We start from the raw sequence: 22,206 nt of genomic DNA on the forward strand, positions 1-22,206 counted from the left end.
TGCTAAATTTAGGCCACAAGGTCAGCATGACTTGTACAGCCTCATTGACCATCTCCTAGACTCTGCCACTCTCAAGGAAATACTCAGGGAATATCCTCAGTTTGCTCCCAGACTGTAGGATGTCTTAGGCAATAAGGTGTGCAATATGTGTATTTATTTATTGAAATACTTGTATTCTTGTTGTGTATACTGTCCAGAGTTATTTTTGTGATACTTTAACCTTAAGTCCTTGCCCAGGGGGTGGGTGGCAAGGCCCATCCTCCTCCTTTGTTGTAATTATTTATTAATTCAACAATAAATGTATCAATCAATCAATCCTCTATTTTCTTGCCAACTTGCGAGCTTTCTTTATACCCGTTTTCTCTGTAGTCCGTACTCTCCCTTCTTTTGAGCTCGCGCCCTCTTCCTCAAGTGTCATGACGTCACAAAGCCTGGAATTGTAAACAATATCTCTGAGGTGTCACGTGTGGCTGGAATTGGCACTCGTAAAGCGTCCTGGCCCTTGAGGCAACACACCTAGTACCCATGGGGCCCTGCGGTGCCAGGTAGCAGGTAGTGTCCCTGCGCGGAAACAGGTGAGGTCTGGAAGGCAGGGTTGAGTTTGGGTCTTCCGGCGTCATATACTGTGCCGGGCAATGTTTGCTGATTTACATGCTCGCCATATGATGATTCAGTGTTCAGGGTGAAGAGTGAAGATGAAATTTTATAGAATAGTTCTGTACTAAGGAAATGATCATAGCCTGCTAAAGTCTTGGCACTAAATTTATTATCAAAGTGTGCGGCTTTTTTTTTTTTTGTTATATTCACAATTTAGGGGTTAGCATTTAAATGAATTTAAACTTATCCCAACTTATAGCCTTCGGTAATTTTTATGATAAGTCTGCGTAGCTCCAGCTCCTCACGCAACCAAATAAACTTTAGGGCATCTGGGAAATCGTGAGTTTTGGATGAAGACAAAAAATGAGTGAAATAAGGGTATTGAAAAGTCTACGGACGGGAGTTTCAGGACGATTTATAGTTTCAGCCAACCAGTGATTTTTTCTTTATCTGGCTTATGTTTTTCTAGTGAATTTATTGGTGCTCTTTATAATTTCTGTTGGAAATTGATATTTTTCAAGTTATGACTTTTCAACTTAACTCTACCTCTCATCTCCAACAACCTTGGGAGACCTGAGGGAAATCAGCATTTTTGGCTGGGGAAGTGTTAAATCTAGGTTGCAATGTTGGGTTTAATTTGTAAACCTTTGGAGGTCTGGGGGCCACTTCCTCTCTGGAGGATATACTGTTGGGTTTGTTCAATAACCCTTGATTGTTGGCAATGCTGCTCACCAATAATGCAACAAGTCTTGTGGCAGCCACTGCCACCACCATCAAAGATGGAATTTAACACATCAGTGTGATATGACCCACCAATGGGTCGTGGTATACTATCCATTACTGTGATATGACCCACCGGTGGATCATAGCATGATTTTCATATACATTTTTGTTTTAAACAATATATATATATATTTTTTTTTTATAAAACTCAAATGTTGGTACAAGAGTCAGTCTTTAAGTGTGAAAGTAAACAGTTTTGTAAATTTTATGATTTTATTCACATTTTGAGATACATAAATATGACCCAAATTACAAGAGTGTTGATTTATCAAAGTAAAGTAGAAGTTCAGTATTAGCTATTCATTATATTTCATATTGGTGGGTTGGATATGTTTGACAATTAAATCAGCATTCTTTTTCCATAATATATAAACCATAGGTAAATAATTTATAGAATGCCAGTTGCTTTTCAAGAATGTTTTGTGTCAAAATATGAGATACACATATATGGGTTTCCCTCACACACCTGACAGAAAATGGACACTTTTTTTGGTTTCTTTTGAAGCTACCTTGCTGCCTTCATTTACTGATATAATTTCATAGCAGCTGACACATCTTTTTCTAGATTTATGTTTTGGCTCTTCAGCTTCTACTAGATCAATGGTTCTTAACCCCTGGGTCGCGACCCAAAGTTGGGGTCGCCAAGCCATTTTATTGGGTTGCTAAGGGTTTGTAGAAAATAATTATTTTCCCATTACAAATATATTATAATTATATATTGTACAGTAAAACCTCAGCTCACGACCATAATTTGTTCCTTAATCCTGTTCGTCCCCTGAATCAATTTTTCCCATAAGAATGTATTGAAATACCATTAATCCGTTCCAGACCAAAAAAAAATCATACTTTTGTCCATAAAACCCATTCAAAATAGACCTTTAATGTATGCATGACATGAACGAAATAATTATAGAAAGCCTAAATTGTTTTACTTACCTAAATGCTATCAAAATGATAATAAAATTAATTAATAAAAAAGAAAAGGTTATTTACTTGAAAGACTGGACGTTGATGGCATGATGGAATGGAGGAGAGGAGGATGGGGAGGAAGACAGACAAGATTTGAGAAGACAGTCATGAGAGAGGACTTTGGATGTGTGCAGCGTGCCAGAGCTACACAACAGCTATGTAGCGTCACAAGTCAGTGCCGCTATGTGGGACCCCGTTATAGTGAACATCGGCATGGGAAACATGGAAATATTGCCAGTCTTCGTCTCTGCCTTTGGAAGACCCTTGCCTACTGGGGATTGACCTCCTCACGCATGTGGGAGCAAGTTTGGACTTCCAAGAAGGGAAGTTAAAGGCACGTGGCCAGGAAGTTCCTTTGATCCTCGGAGGTGATGCTCAGTGTGAGAGGCGGTGTTCCTTGCCAGGCGAGCGAGGAAACAGCTGTGCCACAATCTGTAGTACCTGGACATGGCCAGGATGATGATGACAGCAACGCTGAGAGCCACCAGAGCAGCGAGGATAACGCCGAGGAAGCTACAGTAGAGCGCGCTGGTAACATCACCATGCCCAGGAAAAACAGGAGAAAATCGTGGTGGCACGGAGATTATGTTATGTAATATTTTTCGTATGTTCCTGTTTCTATTTTCTTTTGTGCTTATATTTTGTTTTGTTGTTGTGTGATAGCCAGGTTAGCTATCACACAAACAGCTTGCCTTCCGGCGAGCCGTTTAACTGCGTTTGTCCCCCAAAATATCGTTCGTCCCCTGGGTCGATATATTGACAAATTTTTTGGTCATCTCCCGAATTGTTCGTCCCTAGAGACGTTCGTCAAGCGAGGTTTTACTGTAATAATTAAAATTCATGATGCATTGTTTTAGGATTCTAAGCAGACCATGATTAAATAAAAACTCCAAACCAGTAAATTTATTTGAAGTGTAAAGAATCTCTCATTCCCAACAAGACATCTGCCTTTTAAACTTCATCATTGGCAGAGGTGGAGGGTGTATAGGAGGGAACAGAGTGGAGGACAATTTGTATATCGATGTAGGCTTGGGTCGCGATGGTTGATTTGTGCAAGATTTTGGGTTGCTGCCAAAAAAGGTTAAGAACCACTGTACTAGATAGTGCTGCTGTTCTATTGCTGAGCCTCCAACACTTTCTCTTTTCTTACCTGGTCACCACCACCACAACTACCAGCACTACTATTACTACTGCTACTGCTTCTACTTCTACTTTTACTTCTACTACTAGTACTATCACTCACTACTCATCAGAATCTGAGTAATCATCTTCTGATGAAACAGCCTGTAGCTTGAATCAGTTGAATCATGTGAACTTGCATCATCGCTGATATTGTCAATCTCTGCAGATGACCATATGGGAGTGTCCGTAGAACATCCTTTTATTCATATTTTAAGCTCTGGAGTATATAAAAGGGAATGCAGTGATATAAATAATAATAATAATATAGTATACAGTTTGCCCCACTGGTGGATCATGTAGCAAATACAACATTTATTTTGTTCTAAATGCGATGCGACCCTCCTGTAGTCGCATGAAGAGTATGTCCACTTGTGGGTTGCACCACAATAGAAGTTTATATTTTCTTTCTTGTGAGGTATGACCCATCGATGTCCAAACAATTCCATGTTCCCAATGGGCTCGACAGATATCTAAAACAATACATACCTACTTTCGTGCCAATAGCTTGCACCATACTGGAGCATTGAAAGTTTTGGAGGTGAGTCAGCTACACTGCCAACTGCACTGAACATGTTAAGTATTTTAAGAGATTTTTTTATGTGTTTTTGTTGATATTTTACCTCTTCTGCTATGTATGTTACTCAAAGTTCCCCACCAAAAAACCCACTTTCCCATAGGTACCCCAAGATTATTTGGGATGAGAGGTAGGCATAAGTTGAAGAGTCATAACTTGAAAACTATTCATTTGTGATGGAAATGATGTTGAACATCAATCAGTTCACTACATGTCTCATCATAAAAACATAGCAACATCAAAAAATCATTTGTTGAATGAAACTATAAATTGACCAAATTTTATTTAATATTCTAAGTTTTTAATCTAACATATTCTAGAAGGCTTACCGCTAGGGCATTAACCGAAGCTAGCAAAACTCTTAAGAAATTACACTTATGCGTTACAGGTGAAGTGAAGAGAGTCTCAGGGTGATTAAGATGCATACACTAAACCCTTTGCTGTCACGCCTTCCACTATCACGTTTTACTGATATTGTGCGTACCTAAGAAGCTGCATATATCTCTATATTGCACACAAAATTACTGCTATTGCACACTCATCTTTTAAAAACTTCTGGGTTATGATGTCACGTGATAGTTGAGTTTCTCAATATAGTTACTTTTATTGAGAAATAGTTCATATATTTTCCCAATCTATCCATCCACCTTAACTCCTAATCATCTACAATGAGGTACCATATTTGATGGCATATAGGTTGCATCTTTTTCTAGTACTTTTACTTACCCTAATTGCGTGCATCTTTATTTTATTGCTGGTATTATTATCATTACCAGTATTATCACTTCAAAATTTTTTTTCTTAAAATAAAAGAAATCTAACCTGTGAAGCTGTGATGCATGTGTATAAATATCAGTTGATCGCCACTCTGACTCAGTGCCATTTAGTGGTAAAAAGTAACACTAAGTTCATAATCATAACAAAACACATCAACACCATCACCATTATGGGCTTATGGCAGCAGGTGGAAAAAGATTCAGCTACACAATCTCCTGCAAACTACAAGTGGTAGATTATGCCATGGAACATGGCAATAGAGCAGCAGCAAGGGCTTGTTGACCACCACTTACAAAAAAAAATGGTGTCTAGCAACAGCAAAACACATTTTATTCATGTTGTTATTATGATTGTTATTTTGATTGTTCTTATTATGTTGTTATGATTCTTGATTATGTAAGTTTTTTTTATGTAGTATTGTTCCTTTATTTTTGTACTATTATATGGTATAAAAACTGGTCAAAAAGTGACAAAAAGGTTCTACTGTCAATTTGAATTACAGTAAAACCTCGCTTGACGAACGTCTCTAGGGACGAACAATTAGGGAGACGACCAAAAAATTTATCAATATATCGACCCAGGGGACGAATGATATTTCGGGGGATTAACGCGGTTAAACAGCTCGCTGGCAGGTGAGCTGTTTGTGTGATAGCCAACCCGGCTGTCACACAACAACAAAACAAAACATAAGCACAAAAGAAAATAGAAACAGGAACATACGAAAAATATTACATAACATAATCTCCGTGCCACCACGATTTTCTCATGTTTTTCCTGGGCATGGTGATGCTACCGGCGCACTCTACTGTAGCTTCCTCGGCGTTATCCTCGCTGCTCTGGTGGCTCTCAGCGTTGCTGTCATCATCATCCTGGCCATGCCCAGGTACTACAGATTGTGGCACATCCATCGCAGCTGTTTCCTCGCTCGCCTGGCAAGGAACACCGCCCTACTGCCCGCTCCTCTCACACTGAGCATCACCTCCGAGGATCAAAGGAACTTCCTGGCCATGTACCTTTAACTTCCCTTCTTGGAAGTCCAAACTTGCTCCCACACGTGTGAGGAGGTCAATCCCCAGCAAGCAAGGGTCTTCCAAAGGCAGAGACGAAGACTGGTAATCTTTCCATGTTTCCTACGCCGATGTTCACTATAACCGGGCCCCACATAGCGGCACTGACTTGTGACGCTACACAGCTGTTGTGTAGCTCTGGCACGCTGCGCACATCCAAAGTCCTCTCTCATGACTGTCTTCTTGGATCTTGTCTGTCTTCCTCCCCATCCTCCTCTCCTTCATTCCATCATGCCATCAATGTCCAGTCTCTCAAGTAAATAACCTTTCCTTTTTTATTCATTTTATTATCATTTTGATAGCATTTAGGTAAGTAAAACAATTTAGGCTTTCTATAATTATTTCGTTCATGTCATGCAAACATTAAAGGTCTATTTTGAATGGGTTTTATGGACAAAAGTATGATTATTTTTTGGTCTGGAACAGATTAATGGTATTTCAATACATTCTTATGGGAAAAATTGATTCAGGGGACGAACAAATTGGGTGACGAACAGGATTTAGGAACGAATTATGGTCATGTGCTGAGGTTTTACTGTATTACTATTGGTTCTTCATTTCAGCTATTGCAATTTTGGTTATTGCACAGTGATAGATGCACCAATTCAGCACGATAGTGGAGGGTCGAGTGTAGTTTTGTGGCTTCATTGATAAACATATGGAACCTCTTCTTTACATATGCATATTGCACCTTGAATATTGTTGTTGCTAAATATCTCACATAGTGACTTTATAGCTGAACACCGGTACTGTTCTCTTCAGCTCCCTCTACTGGGTAGCCGTGTTAACAAATGACAGTGAGCCTCTATCAGAACACCTGACTTGTCTCCAAAACAAATGAAAACTTTAACTGAACTGAGTGTTGAAAGTTGTCATTAGTAGCCTTATGAGTGGCCTCATGAATGGCAGTGCATAATTGGAAGGACCAATTCTATAGATACCATGAAATTCTAATATGCTGCTACCCACAAATCTAGGATATAAAAAAAAAGAAAATAATTTCATTGTTTGCTCATTGACTGGTACAGAGCTTGTTGGACTAGAATATCTAAAACTTCACCACACTCTTGAGGTTTATTACAACCATAATTTACGTGTGCCTTCCAATTTTGTGTTTGTATCTGATGCAGCAGTAAAATAAATCTCTACCTTGCCTTGAAATGAAAATGTGGTAAATATTAAGATGACCACATGGCTGTATTTCCTATTGTTTTCATCCCCTACCCCATTTGAACTTAGGGACCTAGTTGGAAAGTGTTTTTTTTTTGTGTTGGTAAACCTAAAATATAGCAAAATTCACCCAATGCAGTTGTTTTGATGGATTAAATCTTTGATACTGCAGAAAAAATTAACCAAAAATCTGAATCTTTGGTCAAAATCTTCAGATAGGTATCTGTAATGTATAGCTACTTAGGGACACTATTCTAACCTTGTATCACCTAAGGCAGCATGATTTAGCATTACCTAACCTAACTTAACATTACCTAATAGGGAGGCTGAGCATGAGGAAGGAAGCAAACACACACTATACTGGATGGTTGCCTCTAGGGAGGCCTTTCCCCCCAAAGAGTTTCTAGGATGAAAATATCTACAAACTTTGTTGTCTTTGGAGACAGTGATATTACTTATGGAGATATTTCATGCCCAGGATATCAGTTAAAAACTGCTTCTGTTAATTGTTTGGTCAGTGCTTATCTTTGGTCATTAGCTAAATTAGTCTATATCTAATCTAATTTATCACTATGTGTAGCTTCCCTCTTCATTCTGCAGGCTGATTTCACCTTGTGAAATGCTAATCTTATTTACTGATTGACTAAAGAAGGGCCTTGCCTTATTCACATGTTGACAGGTGGGGGTCCCTTCTCATCTCATGGGTTCATTCTCAATATAGTATTTACTGCAAGTCAACTCTGTACTGACTTTTTAAAAGGGGAATTAATGCTACATAGAATACAGAACGACAAAGTATTGCAGCATCAGCACCACCTCTTACACTGGCTACTATCTGTCAGTGTCTTCACTTTGCAAATAAAAGTAGTTGCTTTCCTCCACTCTTATCTGTGTGACAGTAAAAGGCCCTAGAAATTTTGCTAGATATCTATGTCTTACTTAGAACATCCCTTCAGTATTGTGTTAATTAGACACTAAGGGTCATGGCTACTGAGAGAATGACTATATTACATCAGATCTAAATAAGGTTTGAAAAATAGCATAATAATAGTAGACAGAAATGATGTATTATGTGATCCAGTAGTAAATAGGGAGGATGTGTTGCAAAAATAGGTCATGAATAGTTAGAACAACCAGATATGTGTTCATATAGAATGGAAGTTTTGAGAAAGAGACATAATATTAAAGGGTATCTTGGTAAAATTGTGGTAAAATTGGTTAAATTTTGTTAACAACTGGGAAGTATGTGATTAATTTATTCAGAAGTAGGTAAGTGAATTTGATTGAAGATAATGGTTGACTAATGAATAGAATGTTTAATCATTTTCTCATTTGTACATATTAATTGTATTTTTTGTGACTGGTTAGCCTTACCCCTTACTATCTCCTCTTTCAACTTTATATTCCATCCCTCTTATTTAGATGTATTTTTACCTGGTTCCTTATTATGTTATTCTTTTCCCTTTTCTAACAGGCAGTCTTAATATCCCTTTCTTCCTCCCTTCTTTGTACCAGTTACCAGGATGAGTGATGGATCGGGACAGGTGTTCCTCTGCGTAGTGTTCTCTTTGCTGTTAGTGCTGTTGTTGGTGCGGCTCAGCAGACGGCCTCCCCGCTACAGCCTCAGGGCTAGGGATGTGCTTAAAGGCCATTCTTGGTGCTCCACCCACTCTTCAATCAAGGTAAATGTTGCTCCTTGCTTCTGTTTCACCTTGCTCTATTCTTTGAATGAAAAAGTTTACTTGATTTTTGTGATATTTCAACTTTTTTATACTTTTGGAATAATGCTGCTGGTTCTTGTTCATTATATATATTAAAATTGTTATTGATTAAATCAGAACTTTACAAAATCCACAATACTGCTGTTTTCCCACATTGTCTTTTTATTCATTTATTTATTTTTATACTTTTCTTATGACTGCTTTTTCTGTTTGGCTACCAATCAATGCCTGCCACAGCCAAGTTTCTGCAGCATCTGTGAGACATTGATTAATGCTAGTGATGGCTCCTTTTGCAACTCCTGTGGGGTGTCTGCTGACAGTCCACAGTGCATTACTGCATCAGATGTCAGTTTACCTTGCAAGGTCATCACCACACGTTCCACGAAACATAAACACCACTGGATTAGAGGTAACATGAGTTTGCATCTCTTCATTCATTTATAGGAGATAGATTAGGTGTAACTAAGTGAATGATGGGAAAGTAGGCTGATGATGTAATTTTGAATACTACACTGCTTTACATACACCTGTCTTACAATAATGGAAGACTTGAAGTTATAGCACATATATATTTTTGTCAACTGGTACCTATGGTTCCAGTAGGTCAGAACCATATTTTACCTTATGTTTAGCAATTTATGCCAGTTACTGCAACGCTATGCAATCTAGTGTCCCCCGTATTTCTCAATGATAGAAAAAGAGTGATCTCTTGAATTCAAGCTTTAGGCATGAGGCAAAACTTGTCTTGAGATGAGTCAGGGACTAGGAAATATTATAGACTTGAGTTGCAAGGAATGTTAGAATTAGGATGTGGAGATATGACATGGAGTGGAAAAAAGTCAAGCTGTAAAAAACTCATGTGCTAAGTACGGTGTCATATGCTCTCCACTTTTGACTTAGCTTTGAATCTTCCATTTTCTAATCCACCAAAAATTCTACCTTAAAGGAAAAAGAAATGTAAAGAGCAGAGCTCATGAGGAGACCCTTAGGAAGTGTTTGAACAAGAAAGACATACTGGAGTTATGTAATGATGCACAGGGAAAGTGCTTGGAAGAAGTTTGCGAGTTTTTGATGGAAGTCTTTTATGATGAAGAACACAGTAGAAAATTCTTTCAATACTTTCAAAGTTAGTGTTGTACAAACAGAGCAGAATTTGCTTGTACAAAGAGAGAGAGAGAGAGAGAGAGAGAGAGAGAGAGAGAGAGAGAGAGAGAGAGACTATACTGTTTTTGCAAACATGTTCATTCCATTCCTTGACAGGCAACCTGCCCCTCAATGCTCAGTGTGAGGTGTGCAAAGAGGAGTGCGGCACTGATCCACAACTGAATGACTGGTGGTGCTGTTGGTGTCGCTGGTGTGCCCATGATACCTGTGTTCAGAATGTGAATGAGGTAAGAATGTCACTGACCAGAATGCTTTGGCCATCTAGGAGGTAGAAGATGAGTGAAAATGAAAGAAAATCATTGATTGAGGATTCTTTGCTTTCAAGGTGATGGCTTGGAAATTCACAGTTTTTTTATATTATTTTTCTGCATAAGGATGAGCAAGCTGATTTGAGGAGTTCAAAGTAGTAGTGACATAAGCGCCATCCCGGCCGATTTTGAGGTTTGTATAGCATTTTCTTTGTCTAGTCTTCAGCTTTCTGAATCTGCAACGTCCAAATCAAAATTCGGCCCACAGCATGGTCAAAATTCCCATTCTTTGGAGGGGTATGCACGGCCGTGTGGCTGTTGACAAAAAAAATCCTCTTGCGCTCACTCAGTAATGACGTATGTACTTGGGCAGGTAATGGGAGGCCTGCATTTTCACCTTGGCGTGTCTCAGAAAGCTGTGGTATAGCACTATCTTCTTCCTATTGTGTTTGGCTCGCATCTGTGCCATCAGAAGTATTATGGCAATAAGGGTGAAATTTCCTTTTGTAGTGAAGGCATTATTAATCTACTGTATCAGCATCACATTAAAGTGACCACACAGTGAATTTTTCACTAAGGTATCTCCACCCAGGCCGCTCAACAACCAATGGGGAGGCAGGGATGTGGTGACGTGACTGACGACAGCCAATGAGAGTCCGCCATTGTCACTCCCCTCATGCACACACACACACACACACTCACACACACACACACACACACACACACACACACACACACACACACACACACACACACACACACACACACACACACACACACACAACAAGAGCTTTACACAGTAACTTTTATTTTTTTTATTATTTTTAAGGGTGGAGATTGTTTATTATTAATATTAATATTGTTATTAATTTTTCGTTCTGAAAATACAGGTGGCCCTCCCCTGGAAAAAAACAGTTAATGAGCAACTTCAAAACATAATTACATTTTGCTTGCAATAGTTGCAAAGCCCTGTTATAGAGCTTCATTTTGCAAAAAAACTAGAGCTTTCTACCTCATCTCAGTAAAAGTTATTGCTTTCTGAATGTTGCAAAACTTTAACTGTGTTTTTCTGTTTTTTTATTTTTGGCGCTTATGTCACCACTATTCTGAATGCCTCATTTGTTCCTGACTTTGCATATGGAAAAGTAAAACAAAAGTAAGATTGAAATAAATATATAGGAATGCTTTTTACATTACATATTTTGCATTTTCAAGATTAGAGGTAGCATATTGAAGAGGACATTTATGTGGGAGAGGAACAAAAACATCAAAATTTTGTATCAAATTTGATTTAAACTAAAAAGTGTCTTTCTTAGCATAGTATTATAATAATTTCCTTAAATACTACAAATAAAATCATAGTCATAGAAAATGAAAAACAGCTAGGTATGTTTTATATCGAATATTAATCACGTCATATTACATTTCAACTCCATGTTAAACTAGGTGGAGGAAAAGATTCTTCAAGGCATTACCTGCATTACATCTATCTCTTTTTTTCTAATTGCTAGGTTTGTGACTTTGGCAAGCTAAGACAATATATCGTGCCACCAAATTGTATTCGCCTCAAGTATTCAAGGATGAAGCAGCATCTTTATATCAAGGAGGTGCTCAAACCAAATATTAGTGGATGGAGCCCGGTCATTGTAATGGGTAAGTGTTGCCTCAGGTGATTGATATTATCATCTATATTATTATAATCATTAGTTTTGCTTGATCAATTTGGAATCAGGTTTGCAGAACCAATAGTAAGGAAATTTTACATTAATTTTAAAGGATGGGACGTCATGCTTTTTCCATTATGTAAGAAGGGTCCTGGCCCAGGGTAATAAGAAGGAATGAAGAAACAAACTAAACAAAAGCAAGGCTCACAAAAGTGTTGATCTGTAACTCTAATATGAAAAAGTATGCAAAGACAAGTAAGTACCTCTGTATTTAGTGAGCAGCATTTTTCTGAGCATAAGGACTACCACTATCACTGCCAATCATGCCACATCTTCACATGCCACTCCATTCCATGGCAGGAAACACCAAGTCAGGAAGCAGTGAGGCAGATGCAGTGCTGTCTTCCTTCTGCAGTGTATTAAACCCTGCACAAGTGATTGACCTCAACCGCTGTCCCCCTGAGGAGGCCCTGGAGTGGTGCCATCTTCTCCCACCTGATGTCACATGCCGCGTTGTGGTTGCTGGTGGTGATGGCACTGTCTGTTGGGTGCTCACCGCCATACTCAAAATGAAATTTGAGGTAATGAAGTATTTATGTACTACATATCTCTATATTATTTTTATTCTGTACTTTTCCAAACATTTATGGAGTGCCTCAGATGCTTCACAATTTGCTAGGGGCCTGAATTCATCTGTGTGAACCACCAGTGAGTTAGAGGTCCTGTGGGCCTTCATGTCTCCTTTTGTGCTCATGTAATAACTTCACCATTCTTCTGGCCATTTCTATGTAGTATGCCTTTGAGCAACTTCTGCATGGGATCTTATTTAGCATGCGGGTTTGGTTTTATGATTTTACCATTTTAGATAGGTTCCTGAGAAAGCTGGTATACAGATCTCAAGAGCAACAGGAACAAAAACTATTGACATAGTAAAGGGAAAGAGAGTAGGAGTCCATCATAGGAACAAAAACAGGATGGTATACGAGGGCCTGTTCAGGGGTTGCTTGGAGCCATACTACAGAGAAATTGCAAGAGAAATTGTAAAGCAATTTTATGAACACAAAGGAGACATGAAGGCCCACAGGACCTCCAACTCGCTGGTGGTTCATATAGGTGAATTCAGGCACCTACCAAATTGAAAAGCATCTGAGGCACTCCATAAATGTTTGGAAAAGAAAGAAGGAAAATAGTGGAGGATGTGTATATATGCATTAAAGAAAATGCATATGAACAAAAGGCATGGCTGCTACTGCTTGGCAGAAGGAGCAGGACACGTCATACTGGGGGATGGGGGGGATGTGTGGCAATTGGGGTACAGACCAACAGATGACAAATCAGAAGGAGGGATGGGGGCAAAGATGATCAAAAGGGGACCCCAATTCACACTTAGGTTGTCTGTCTGGCCACCTGAACAGTTAGCCTGACAAGTGCTGGAGTGCCACCCACACACTATTCAGGCAGTGTGAAGGCACAGCTCAGTTCTAGTGAGACTCTGTGGAGTAATGATGGCCTCTCCCATGGGCAAGGGTGACCTAGTCTATGACATTAGCTATTGCAGTGACCTAGTTATTAAAAAAAAGACCAAAAAGAGGAGGAAGATAAAAGTATGAACCAAGGAGTGGCTACCAGAAAGGGATGGACTGTCACATATGAATTTTGTGGAGTAGTTTAGACTACAGTCAGAAGATTGATTTAATTATCTCAGGATTGACAAACACACCTATTTGACGCTACTTTCTCGTGTAAGTTCTTTCATCAAAAAGCAAGACACATGCATGTTCAAGGTTATATCACTTCATGACATGATGACAGCTTTAAATCATATGAAAGCAATTCATATGCTGTATATATGTATTTTTTTTTTTTACTTTTATCTGAATGTTCTTTTTGTATTTGATTTTCCAGAGACATGAAACTAAAAAGCACACAAAATGCACAAACACATGAAACTAGAAGACACACAAAACAAACACATAAAACTAAAAGACACACAAAACATGTTCAATTTTGCCCAAACAGTCCTGTTTTGTTCAGGTGGCTGCCTGAGTGTATATAGGGCCCATAAGGGGTTAGCTAGTAGGAATATAAGCTGGTGATCTATCCAACTTGATTTGGTATATATATATATATATATATATATATATATATATATATATATATATATATATATATATATATATATATATATATATATATATATATATATATATATATATATATATATATATATATATATATATATATATATATATATATATATATATATATATATATATATATATATATATATATATATATATATATATATATATATATATATATATATATATATATATATATATATAGTGTCTGTGAAAAGTCACCGCGTCTAGGGAGCAGAGTGGAGACTTCATAAGATGACTGTATTTCTTCTGTTGCTACAAAATCAAGAAGGGTGAGAGAGGTATTGTATGTCTGACAGCGAGGTAGACCCCTCTCCACCCTCATGCTGTCGAAAGACAATGCTCAGGCCACTCTCAGTTGTCATAGGTAGCAGGTGTTTGGTACTGCCTTGTTTGCTTTTTCCCACTTTCCGCACTGATATTGCACTTATTTTCTTGCGCATCACAGCTTAATATACATAGGTGGAAAGCGCACTGATGAGAAAACTATTCAAGCTATATATATATATATATATATATATATATATATATATATATATATATATATATATATATATATATATATATATATATATATATATATATATATATATATATATATATATATATATATATATATATATATATATATATATATATATATATATATATATATATATATATATATATATATATATATATATATATATATATATATATATATATATATATATATATATATATACATATATACAGTAAACTCGTAGTTACGTCAGTCCACTATAAGGCAATTTAAGATTAGAAAAATTGAAAATTTATAAATCGTAAAGTGCGGGATTTATTGTTATTGTTGGTGGTTGCCCGCCACACCGCCCGCCTCACGCTTGAATACAATAATACCCTGCCTCAGTTCCACCACACCGTCGCCCCTGGCAAGAGTGTTATCCTACTTCTGCGTTTACTGAATCAAGTTCTTAGTATCTTGCTCAATGGCACCAAAGAGAAAACTTCTTAGTGACAGCAGTGATGCTAAGAAAAGGAAAACCATTACGCTACAAGAAAAAGAGGACATAATTAAAAAAACATGAGAAGGGAGGCAGCAGCTGTGTGTGAAGGAGGGAAGAAGAAAATGGGAAGCCCGTTACCATGACAACGGGGAGGTTGACGACCTTGAGGGCTCGCACACCCATCACAACAATAGCAACTCCGGAGTCTCGCCTGGGCAACACGACACTCGCAGCTCACTTGCACCGTCTGCGCCTGTCTGCTGATCCCTATTGCCCTTTCCTATTGCATTTCCTGCCCTGCTGCCCACGCTTCTACTCCCACCGCACTGCACTACGCTCCCAGCTGTCCACCCTGGGCGTCACAGCATTCGACCTGCCCACCCTTCTGGCGGCCTCAGGGGTCCACCCATCTCTGCAACCTGCAGTCCTTCGCGTTCGTGGCCCTAATCAACAACAAAAACAAGCTTGTGTTTCATATTCCTACATACAGGCAACCCCCGTTTAACGAAGGGGTTACGTTCCTAAAAAACACTTCGTTAAGCGAAACTTCGTTAAGCGAACCGATTATAACAAGTTTAACCCCTGATTTGAACTTCCATTGAGAGTAAGCAAAGTGAGAGTGCATCATAGTACAGTAAAAGGTTTAATGAAAGTAAAAATTATGAAGTTAAACATTTAGGTAGTTTAATTTAAGTCATTATAATGTACACTAATGTATGTATGTACATAACTTTATAATGTTGATGATCTTAACTTTATGAAGGAGGGAGAGTGAAACGGAAATACACTAACCGGCAACCTGTGGAATGTAAACAAAAAGCGCATCATGGTACCGCATACAAAACTTATGTACCACATTTCCACAAGGCTTTCCATTTTATCTAGTGTAGAGTCACGAGTTCTGGTGGTTCTTTTAGCTTGCAAGGAAGATGAGGTCTCACTAGCCTTCTTAATAGAGTCTCTTGACTTGAAAATAGTAGACAGTAGATGGAGTCAAGCTATGGTGGGAAGCAATGTTATTAGTTTTCTGGCCTTTCTCTTGTCTGTGAATAATACCCAGCTTCACTTCGAGAGTAAGACACTTCCTGATCTTCTTAGGAACGTTAGGCCACATTGCAGGGCGTTTTGGTGGTAAGTTGAACTAAGGAAGATGAGCTGCTGGTGACGCTGTTATGTTTTGACTGGGGAGTGAGTGGTGCGTGTGATCTTGATCATGATGCTACAGGTGACACAGAATTTCTTCTGAGTCAGGCCTTTGTATCGGCAGAGCCTGTGTTGTCCACGAGAGGCTTGATCTTGATCTTTATTCTACAGGTGTCTCAGGATTTCTCCTGAGGCAGGCCTTAGTACCAGCAGCTCCTGATGTATTCAAAAGCCTGTCAGCTTGCATGATACAGTGGGGCTTTCAAATTTGGAAAAAAAATTACCTGGATAAAACTTCGTTAAAGCGAGTTTGGTGTTCGTTAAACGAGCAGATGGTAGTAAAATGAAACCTTCGTTATAGCGAAATTTCGTTGTGTGAACCTTCGTTAAACAGGGGTTGCCTGTACTTGTAAATAATATAACAATATAACCTTTAACTTACCTGAATGACCATAAACAATGATTGGTTGAAAATTCCATAATATGCTTTGAAATGTACGGAAACTTGAGTTACGTACAAAATCGACGTACGTCACGTTTCAGGAACGTAACTCTAATGTAAACCGAGACTTTACTGTATATATATATATATATATATATATATATATATATATATATATATATATATATATATATATATATATACACACACACACACACACAGTGGAGACTCAATACTCAAACTTAGTTCGTTCCAAATGGCTGTTTGAGTATTAAAAAGTTTGACTACTGATACCTATAAATCTGGTAATTCGTTCCAATCTTATCAAAACCTCAAGTTTACAAAAATTTAAATTTATTTGTCTTACAATTTTGTTTTGTACATACCATAAGTGAAGGCTGGTGATGGATAACTTAGAAGAGGAGGGGAGAAGGATGGGGAGGAGGAGGGAGGTCACTGAAGGATGAGTCACCATCCATGAAAATGTCTTATGTAACTTTTCTCCTGGTGTGATTCCTGTGAATACACTAATGGAGTGCTGTGGCTCACTAACACTTGCACTCTCACCAGATTCCTTATTTTCATCACTACTAAGCCTCTCTGGTGTCATCATAAGTTTCTAAATGCAAAACTACCAACAGAATGCAGAAGATTGTTGTTTATCTTGAGACTTCGGTAGGATTAGTGATGCACACCACCATCTAGTATACTGATATTACGGTAACAGGTATTACCAGTAATACGACATCAAAACGGTACATTGGCAGCTGCAAGAAGAGAGATGACAGAGCTTTGTATACGACCAAATTTGCAACTGTTTGATTACCAGATATTTTTACCAATAATAATAAGCCTTTGGTGTTAATGTAAGTTTTATAAATGAAAAACTACAGAAAGAATGCAGGAGAATGTTATTCTGATGATTGCGGCAGCACAAGTCACAATTGGTGGAGGGGGAAGGGGGACGCCAGGGAACCTTTGTTTACAACTACTGGTGTGGACGTTCGACTATTAGGTATTTTTTCGAATATTAAATCAAATTTTTGCGTTCGAGTATTGAATTTCCACTGTATATATATATATATATATATATATATATATATATATATATATATATATATATATATATATATATATATATATATATATATATATATATATATATATATATATATATATATATATATATATATATATATATATATATATATATATATATATATATATATATATATATATATATATATATATATATATATATATATATATATATATATATATATATATATATATATATATATATATATATATATATATATATATATATATATATATATATATATATATATATATATATATATATATATATATATATATATATATATATATATATATATATATATATATATATATATATATATATGGACAAAAGCCATGTCATGGAAATGGGAAAGTGAAAGACAACCCGTGCGAATCTATAAGATGGGACATGGAGTAGAACTGGAGAAAGTAAAAAAGGAAAAGGACTTAGGAGTGACGATGGAAGAAAACAATCAACCGGTAAGCCATATTGATAGAATTTTTAGAGAGACATAATTTGCTAAGGAATATTAGAGTAGCATTTCACTACATGGACAAAGAAATGATGAAGAAATTGATAAATACTGTAATAAGACCCAGATTGGAATATGCAGGAGTAGTGTGGACCCCTCATAAAAAGAAACACATAAGGAAGTTGGAGAAACTACGAAAATTGGCTACAAGAATGGTTCCAGAATTTGAAGGGATGACATATGAGGAGAGACTAAAGGCTATGGATCTACCAACCCAAGATCAAAGAAGGGAGAGGGGATCTGATACAAGTTTATAAATTGATCAACGGAATGGACCAAGTGGATAATGAGAAACTGATCCTGAGAGAAGAATATGACATTCGAAGCACAAGATTGCATAGTAGAAAGCTGAGAAAGGGAAGATGTCTGAGAGTTGTTAAAAAATATAGTTTCCCGCAAAGATGTATACAGACGTGGAACAGTTTGAATGAAGAAGTAGTGTCTGCAACAAGTGTGCATACTTTTAAAGTAAGATTGGATAAGTGTAGATATGGAGATGGGGCCACACGAGCATAAAGCCCAGGCCCTGTAAAACTACAACTAGGTAAATACAACTAGGTAAATACACACACACACACACACACACACACACACACACACACACACACACACACACACACACACACACACACACACACACACACACACACACACACACACACACGAGACGCAGCAGAGGAAGGACGCGATACCGTCGCTCCCGACAATCAGCTGATCTTCACTACCTTTGTTTGGGTTTACAGTGGCCTGGGCGATAAGTGTGGACTCATTTTTTTTTCATGAATACAGTGTTAAATAATAATGAGTGAGAAAGAGATTCCATCTAAATGCAGGTATGTGACAAGGGAAAGAATGAAAGCTGATGATGACAATGTTGGTGAGGGAGAAAGAGAATTTGAAGGCTTTGATACGGCGCAAACTTCACTATTTGATAGAGTCTTAACTATCGAACGTAAATTAGATAAATTGATAAAGGAGAGTATGGGAATGAAAGAGAATGAAGAACAGGATAAAGAGCTCCAGAAATTGAAAGAAAGGATAATAAGAGTGGAAGAAAACGAAACTAGGCTAAGAACCGAAAATGAAGAATTAAAAGTCCAAATAGCGAACTATAAGAAATTGATGGAAGAAGGACTCGGTAAAGCCGAGAAAGAAAAAGAAAAGCTAAAAGATCTAGTTAACAAAGAAGAAAAAAGAGTACAAGATATGATTAAAAAAGAAGTACAAGCATGGAGAATCCAAGATAAGAAAGACAAGGAATCATTTCAAGAAGTATTTCAAGAACAGTTAAAAGAAAGAGATGAAAATATGACAAGCAAAATGATAGGAGTCCTCAAGAAGAAAGAAAATTTAGTAAGAGAAATTGCGGAAAAAAGAAGAGTGTAATTATTTTTGGACTGAAAGAAAAAATGTTAAATATAGACCAAGAAGGGAAAAAGACGAAATGAAATCAGTAAAAGACCTACTAAAACATCTGAATGATGAGGATAGACAGAACTTAGAAGAGGAAGTAGAAGAAATCCATAGAATGGGACCATATCAAGAAGGAACAGTGAGACCAATTAAGATATTACTAAAATCACAAGCAGCAGCAGAAGTACTATATAGAAAAACAAAACTCAGAGAAACAGAAGGTTGCAAAGATATATATATATATATATATATATATATATATATATATATATATATATATATATATATATATATATATAAAGAAAAATAGAAACGAGGAGGAAAGGAAGAGACACAATGAACTGGTGGCAGAAGCAAGAGAAAAAATAATGAAAGGTCAGAGGAGGAGAAGAAGGCATTTTTTTGGAGAATTATAGGAGACAGGATAAGGAAATGGTATATAAAAGAGAAAGAAGAGAAAAGAATGGAGCAAGTTTAACTAAAAATGATAAGAACAAGAGATTAAAAATGATGTATACAAACATAGATGGGATTTTATCTAGTAAATTAGAATTAAGAGATTACATAAAGAAAGAAGAACCAGATATTGTATGCCTGGTGGAAACAAAGTTAAATGAGGCAATAAAAATAGACATAGATAAAAGGTATAATATATGGAGGAGAGAGAGTGGGTAAAGGAGGAGGAGGAGTCATGATGATGTTAAGGAAGGAGATAGTGGTAAATCAAGTGGAGTTTGGGAAGGAAAATCAGAAATACTGTATGTTAAGATGCATATTAACAAAAGGAGTTAACAATCATTGGAACATATGTGCCACCAAAAACAAACTCATGGACTAACCAAGAATATAGAGACATGATAGATGACACAATAAGGAGTCTTACAAGAATCATTAAGGAAAGGAGAAAAGTGATATTGGTAGGAGATTTCAACTGTAAGGAGGTAGACTGGGAAAATTATGAAAGTGGTATGGGGAAGATGCCTGGGAGATAGATTCCTGAACCTAATGATAGATAATTTGATGGTCCAAAGAGTAAAGGAAAACACAAGATTCAGAGGAAACGATGAGCCGGCAAGATTAGACCTAGTTTTTACAAGGGATATACCAATTAACGATGATATAAGATACAAGTGCCCATTGGGAAAGAGTGACCATGTAATATTAGAGATGGATATAGAAGAAGGAAAGGAAGATAGAGATGAATCATACAAAGGAGACCGATTAAATTACAGAAAGGCTGATATTGAGAATCTCAAGAACTATTTTAAAACGTAAACTGGGAGGAGATGGAAAACTCATTAACGGTTCAAGAGAAATATAACTTATTTTTGGAAATATACAAAACTGGGGTCAGGGAATATGTTCCGAAATATAGACCTAAAGAAGAAGGAAAGAAAGATTGGTTTAATGCAAGATGTGCTAGGGCAAAGGAGAAACGAGATGGAGCATGGAAAAGGTGGAGAAGAAACAGAAATCCAGAAAATAAGGAAAACTTCAAAACAGCAAGAAATGAATATGCTAAGGTGAGAAAGGAAGAAGAAAAGAACTATGAAAAGGACATTGTCGAAAAATGTAAGGAACAACCAAAATTGTTCTACAGATTCATAAATGGAAAAATAAGACAAAAAGAAACAATAGAAAGGTTAAAAGGAGAAACGGAATGGTGGAAGACCCAAAAGTATGGCAGAACTGTTAAATAGTAAATTTCATGAGGTCTTTACTAAGGAATCCAAATTTGAAAGACCACAGGGTAATAGAGAGACTGTCTATATGAAAGAGATTAAAGTAACCAAGCTTGAAATAAAAAGTTGATGACGGAATTGGATGAGGAAAAGGCAATGGGACCGGATGAAGTCTCAGGCAGAATACTGAAAGAATGTAGGGAAGAACTAGCAAGTCCAATATACAACATCATAAAATGCTCAATAGAAAATGGAACAGTGCCAGTGGAGTGGAAAAGAGCTGAGGTGGTTCCCATATATAAGAGCGGAAGGAAGGAAGAACCTTTAAATTACAGGCCGGTATCACTAACTAGTGTAATATGCAAGATGTGTGAAAAAGTAATAAAGAAGCAATGGATCGAGTTTCTTGAAGACAACAAAATATTATCAAATAGCCAATTTGGTTTTAGAAAAGGTCGGTCATGTGTGACAAATTTATTGAGTTTCTACTCTAGAATAGTTGATAAAGTACAAGAGAGAGAGGATGGGTTGACTGTATTTATTTAGATCTAAAAAAGGCTTTTGATAAAGTGCCACATGAAAGATTACTATGGAAGTTAGAGGAGAAGGGTGGCTTAAAAGGAAGCACATTGAGATGGATGAAGAATTACTTAAGGGGGAGAGAAATAAGGACGATAGTTAAAGATATGAAGTCCAAGTGGAGAACAGTAGACAGCGGAGTGCCACAGGGGTCAGTATTGGCACCAATACTTTTTCTCGTATATATAAATGACATGCCAGAGGGAGTGAACAGCTACATAAATCTGTTTGTGGACGATGCGAAACTGTGCAGAGTCATTAAACAAAAGA

At 37.1% G+C, this 22,206-nt stretch overlaps 1 protein-coding gene across 2 annotated transcripts in view; it reads left to right on the top strand.

Annotated features, from left to right (window-relative positions):
- The first annotated feature begins 395 nt into the window (after positions 1-395).
- The window catches only part of LOC123516937 (diacylglycerol kinase epsilon-like), a 56,352-nt gene continuing 34,541 nt past the window's right edge, over positions 396-22,206 (top strand). For both annotated transcript variants that reach the window (XM_045276726.1, XM_045276725.1), the window contains exons 1-6: positions 396-575; positions 8,635-8,801; positions 9,078-9,249; positions 10,101-10,231; positions 11,764-11,905; positions 12,277-12,497. In XM_045276726.1, the coding sequence (XP_045132661.1) occupies positions 8,643-8,801; positions 9,078-9,249; positions 10,101-10,231; positions 11,764-11,905; positions 12,277-12,497 (825 nt within the window). In that variant the 5' untranslated portion in view covers positions 396-575; positions 8,635-8,642. The remainder of the gene's footprint in view (positions 576-8,634; positions 8,802-9,077; positions 9,250-10,100; positions 10,232-11,763; positions 11,906-12,276; positions 12,498-22,206) is intronic.

This window comes from Portunus trituberculatus, chromosome 41 (genome assembly GCF_017591435.1).
Source record: "Portunus trituberculatus isolate SZX2019 chromosome 41, ASM1759143v1, whole genome shotgun sequence".
Taxonomy (NCBI): Eukaryota; Metazoa; Arthropoda; class Malacostraca; order Decapoda; family Portunidae; genus Portunus; species Portunus trituberculatus.